The sequence below is a fragment of the Triticum dicoccoides genome, chromosome 6B, assembly GCF_002162155.2.
Source record: "Triticum dicoccoides isolate Atlit2015 ecotype Zavitan chromosome 6B, WEW_v2.0, whole genome shotgun sequence".
NCBI classification, from domain to species: domain Eukaryota; kingdom Viridiplantae; phylum Streptophyta; class Magnoliopsida; order Poales; family Poaceae; genus Triticum; species Triticum dicoccoides.
In genome coordinates, this window is record NC_041391.1 from 590,779,033 (window position 1) to 590,784,073 (window position 5,041).

Sequence of the window (5,041 nt, forward strand, 5' to 3'; positions counted from 1 at the left end):
AAAACCACCCTCTCACCAGGCTCCGGGGTGGGGATGACCTGCCCCGGGGTTGGAAGCATGTGTTTAATCTCCGCTGTCAAGTACCTCGCCTCACGCAGTGTTACGAAGGAGGCCATCCACTTGCCCTAAAAGCCGGATCCGTCCATTGCTGGAGAAGTTGGGGCGAAGGGAAAGTTTAGAACTTGGGCGCTGGAGCACGGGGGACTAAAAGGCAGAGAAAGAAGAAGGCATGAGGTGAACAAATGGATCTTTGTCCTCTTATAGAGGCAGTGAATATCAAGCACCCCCTCATAAGCCTTAAACCTCCCTATTCCTAAGGAGATGTGCGAACGGCATGGTTGGATTACCCAAACCCGCATTGATGAGAATCCCGTGATAAGGGGACACGATCTCTGCTTTGATAAGACGTGTCAATGGCCGTGCCACGAAACGCGAAACGGGGCTGTAAAACGGTTCAGAATAATAACAAGGCCAGAACATAACATCTTGCCGAAAAAGTTTCCCGTGGACGTGGCTTATTTTAAGTATTGTTGCCTTTTACAGATTAGGGTTTTACGTGTTCAGCAGGGCCGGATACAGCACTTATGTGAGGAAGACTGCGTTGGAGTATTCGGAGGAGGAACCCGCCTTGCAATGCCGAAGACAGTCTGCGCGTTGGATACATCGTCATTCAAAGCCCGGTTCAGGGGCTACTGAGGGAATCCTGGACTAAAGGGTCCTCGAGCGTCCGGGCTATGTGATATGGGCCGGACTAACGGGTCATGAAGATACGGAATCAAAGACCTTTCCTCGTGTTCGTACGGGACTCTCCTTTGCGTGGATAGCAAGCTTGACGTTCGGATCATGCATCTTCCTTTCTCTGTAAACCGACTCTGTACAATCCTAGATCTCTCCGATGTCTATATAAACCGGAGGATTTAGTTCGTAGAGGCAATCACAATCACACAGGCTAGACATCTAGGGTTTAGCCATTACGATCTTGAGGTAGATCAACTCTTGTAACCCCTATACTCATCAAAGTCAATCAAGCAGGAAGTAGGGTATTACCTCCATTAAGAGGGCCCAAACCTGGGTAAACATCGTGTCCCCTGCCTCATGTTACCTTTGATCCTTAGACGCACAGTTCGGGACCCCATACCCGAGATCTGCCGGTTTTGACACCAACACCCACCACCTAAGCGGGTATGTGCAGTAAGTAAAGAGTGTCTCAGGCTGCCGGAGACTTGGGACGCTACAAAGATACGAGGTTGAGCTTAGCAACCTAAAAACGAGCACTTAATGGGAGCATCATTCAATAAAATTTTCCATTATTACTTTGCTCTCATGAAGAATTTGATGAAGAACTCTCGAAAAAGTTTGTTTTTTATCTATTGTGATGTAGGAGAAAAATCGAAGAAAGAAGATAGGAGGAGGAAATTCAAGAGAAAAGAAGGATAGAGAGATGCGGGCCAGCAAAAATTCAAGAGAAAAATCAAAGAAAGAGGAGCAGGGGGTGAGCTTGTTGGAGTGTTGTGGGATGCGGGCCAACGAATGTTTTCATTGCATCGTATTCGATTTTTTGTGCCTTCGTTAGGCTACCTTGCTCAATGCGCGTAAATCCTAGATGCACAGATCCATTACAGGCGTTTTACAAAATATCCTTCTAACTAATCTCCCCCCTGAATTTCATATGGTGCATGCCCCTTCCTCTCACAATCTTGAATCCTATTGGTCCACGTTAATAGTTCGTTGAACCCATAACCGAATTCTCTGTTGGTGTAACATTACTCTTTACTCCTCAATTTGTATAGTGTATCTAAGCTTGTTCTTGAGTAGGCAACATACATGCAGCCAACTAATCAAAAGAAGAAGGCAAGTTGTGGCTGACGTAAAACTCACAACATTATCGTGATCGTCGCCCATGTGCTGCAGATCATGCTCGAGCTTCAACAACCATGTGTGAGACCTAACTCGCCTCTGTCTATGGAGCATATGGAGGTTGACTCGCCGGCAACATCGTGTGAGGGACAGGATTCACCTTTGTCATGTGCCTGAGTCCATCGTGTCAGTGGTACCTGTGGTTGTTGATGTTGAGGTGGTCGGTATGTTGGCGTCTGATCTTTGGAGCCTAGCCAGCCGCTCGCCTTTGTGGACTGTGGAGGTTCCGATGTTGCGGTCACCCACTCGCACGACACCATCGGCAGGTGGCATGTCTGTGTCACAAGGTTGATGGGATTCTCTTCCAGATAGAGCTTCGCAGCTTGCTTGCACATTTGGAGGCGCCTAGCCCTGGATCTGACAAGACGATTGTGGAGGAGCCTCTCAGAAGCAAACGAAAGAAGAATGGCACCATAGGAAAGAAGTCTGCAACTGCTTGATGGATGGTCGTCAGTCTCTTGGGTTATCCTTATGGCATGGTTTGTCTCTGTGGATTGGCGGGCTGGTTCTTCGTTTATGGTGTTACACGCTCTATGAGTGTCCATATATGATTAGTTTGTATCAGTATTCACTCGATTTTTGGTTAATCAACTGGGTAATTCTTTTCTACTTAATTAACCGACGAGGCAAATCGTTTGCCTGTGTGTAAAAAAGAAAAACTCACAACATTTGCCAGATGCCTATCCTGCCTAGAGCTTTGCTACACGCACGGGCACATGAGCACGGGCTTTTACGGGAAAGCCTAGCTGGGACCTTTTAATTGGAGTAAATCATGATGAGGGGCCACATCCCTGAAAATCAGGGGGTAAAGATTAGTTAACGTAACAGACCCCGTATAGGCCCGTAAAAGTCCGTTGGTATAGAATTTTCGTCCTGCCTAGCAAGTTTGAATCGCACACTTCAGCGTCATCTTTGCCAAAAGTTAGCAAATCGCACATCCCTGTATATACCAAGAAAAAACGGTGAAACCAAAACTCTGTTCGGAGCTACGTCTGGACTCTCCAGAATTCAGAGCCCGAAGTTGCAGAGCGTGAGGAACTCCATCTCGGTGTCGACGTACTTTGTCCAGAGATGCTTGTACTGGTTGAACGCGACGTCGAGCCATGGCTTCAAGTTCCCGTTGAAGTGTATCACCGCCGCTCCCCGGATGTCCTCGGGCCTGACGTGCGGGTTGTAGCCGAGACCCATGACGTGCCACGACCTGTCCAGCGGCCTCGTGTTGCCGTAGAACGTCATCAGCCCCGCCGGCAGCACGGAGGCCGCGTCCCACAACGTCCCGTTCTCGTTCTGCCATGGAAGCAAAACAAACAATGGAGAGCACGTCAAGCTAGGCTTAAAATCACAGGTAGAAACCACCCATTTCAGGGGCGAGAACTGCTAACTTACCATGTCCATCAGCTGGTGGAACTGGTCGGTGCACTGGTCGCGGCGCCACGCCTGGAGGTCGAACACGTTGACGCCGTAGGACCACGCGCACGCGCTGGGGCTGAACCGCTCCCGCACGGCGGGCTCCGAGAAGTTGAGGTACTTGCCGTACCGCCGGAATCCGCCGAAGCAGGTGTCCAGCGCGCCGTTCACCTGGCCGCCCAGGTCGACGCGCCACAGCTCGGCCAGGTCCCTTTGCACCACCACGTCGTCCTCCTGGAGCACCACCCTCTGCAGCGCCGGGAACATCTCGGGGAGGTAGAACCGCAGGTAGTCGAGCTCGCGCAGCGCCACGTCCCTGTTCCCGGCCTCGATCTGCCTGAGCACAGGCGAGTAGGAGGCGTTGAGGAAGGGGAAGTCGGAGGCGGCGAGGAGCTGCACGTGCGCGCCCAGCGGCGGCGGCCTGCGCGCGAACCAGACGCGGAAGGCCGGGAGGTACATGGGCACGGTGACCACGTGGAAGACGTGGCGCGAGGGCTCGGACGCGGCGCGCGCGGCGGAGGCCACCACGACGGAGACCGCGAGGATGTTGTCGGAGAAGATGGCGTAGTGGTAGAGCGACGGGTCGGTGAGCTCCGGTGGCGGGACGGCGGGGTCGACGTCGGGTACGGCGGACGCGTTGGCGAGGAGGGACTCCATGAGCCGCATGGCGAGGCAGTGGAGGGACTTAGGCGTGGAGACCGCAGCGATGCGCGAGTTGAGCTGGCCGTCGCGGCGGGCGCGGAGGAGCTGCTGCCCGACGGCGAAGACGGTGTCGGAGAGCTTCAGGATCTTGGACTGCGTGTCGAACGCCTCCTTGGCGCCCGCGGCGAGGGCGCGCGCGCGCTTGACATGCCCGCGGGCCTCCTTCTCCAGCAGCGCCACGGTGGAGACGGAGAGCCGGGAGGAGAGCGCGGAGAGGCGCGAGGAGGTGGACAGGAAGGACTCCGTCTGGGACGCGGAGTCGGAGCTGAGGCGGCGCGCGTGGGCCGCGTACGCCGCGAGCACGGCCGCGTGGTCCTCCGCGTGCCGGCGGACGGCGGCCAGGCGCAAGGCCGGGGAGTTAGGGGCGGCCGAGGTGATGGTGGTCGCGGACAAGAAGAAAAAGACGCAGGCGAGGAAGAGGAGCGTGACCAGCGCCGCGAACGCCGCGCGGCGAGGCGCGGGCGATCGGCCGCCAGCCATTTCCTACCCGCGTCTAGTAGAAGGACGCCGGTGAGCAACGGAGGGTGGACGGGGAAATTGTCGCGCGCGCGCTGTTTTCTCTACGCCGTCGCCGGTGGGGTTTTGTTTAGAGGGTTTGGTTGGGTTCAACCTCTTGTGGTGTCCCGCGACCGGATTTTTGTCAGTGTGCCCGGTGGGGTGGCACTTTGACTCTTTGGAGAATGATGATCAGTGAGCGGAGTGGTGAGGCCCCGGTCGCCGGACGGCGACGGCCTCCATTTACGAACTGACATGGTATGTTTGATCCGAGCCCATTGTCAGCGAGCTTGGTTCAGAACTTCAGGTGCGTTACCAGCGAAAACCAGTGTATTCAGTGGACCAAAGATAAACTAATGCACTAATGCTAGTGGCTCTGGTTTTTTTTTTTTGAAGTGCTACTGTGAGGGCATCCACAGTGCTTAGAGGCTAGGTTGCCTCCAAGCTGGACCCCACAGCGCTGCCTCCAAACAATCTCAAAACCACGCAGTGTATAACATTTTGCTTCAGCCTCTATTGT

At 54.3% G+C, this 5,041-nt stretch overlaps 1 protein-coding gene across 1 annotated transcript; it reads right to left on the minus strand.

The window, feature by feature from the left end:
• Positions 1-2,676: 2,676 nt before the first annotated feature.
• LOC119322036 (probable galacturonosyltransferase 9) lies at positions 2,677-4,613 on the minus strand. The gene is made up of 2 exons (XM_037595542.1): positions 3,304-4,613; positions 2,677-3,204 (listed from the first exon to the last, which is right to left on the minus strand). Exons 1-2 carry the CDS (start codon positions 4,504-4,506, stop codon positions 2,926-2,928), a joined length of 1,482 nt encoding a protein of 493 aa, XP_037451439.1. The 5' UTR covers positions 4,507-4,613; the 3' UTR covers positions 2,677-2,925.
• Between the last annotated feature and the right edge of the window lie 428 nt (positions 4,614-5,041).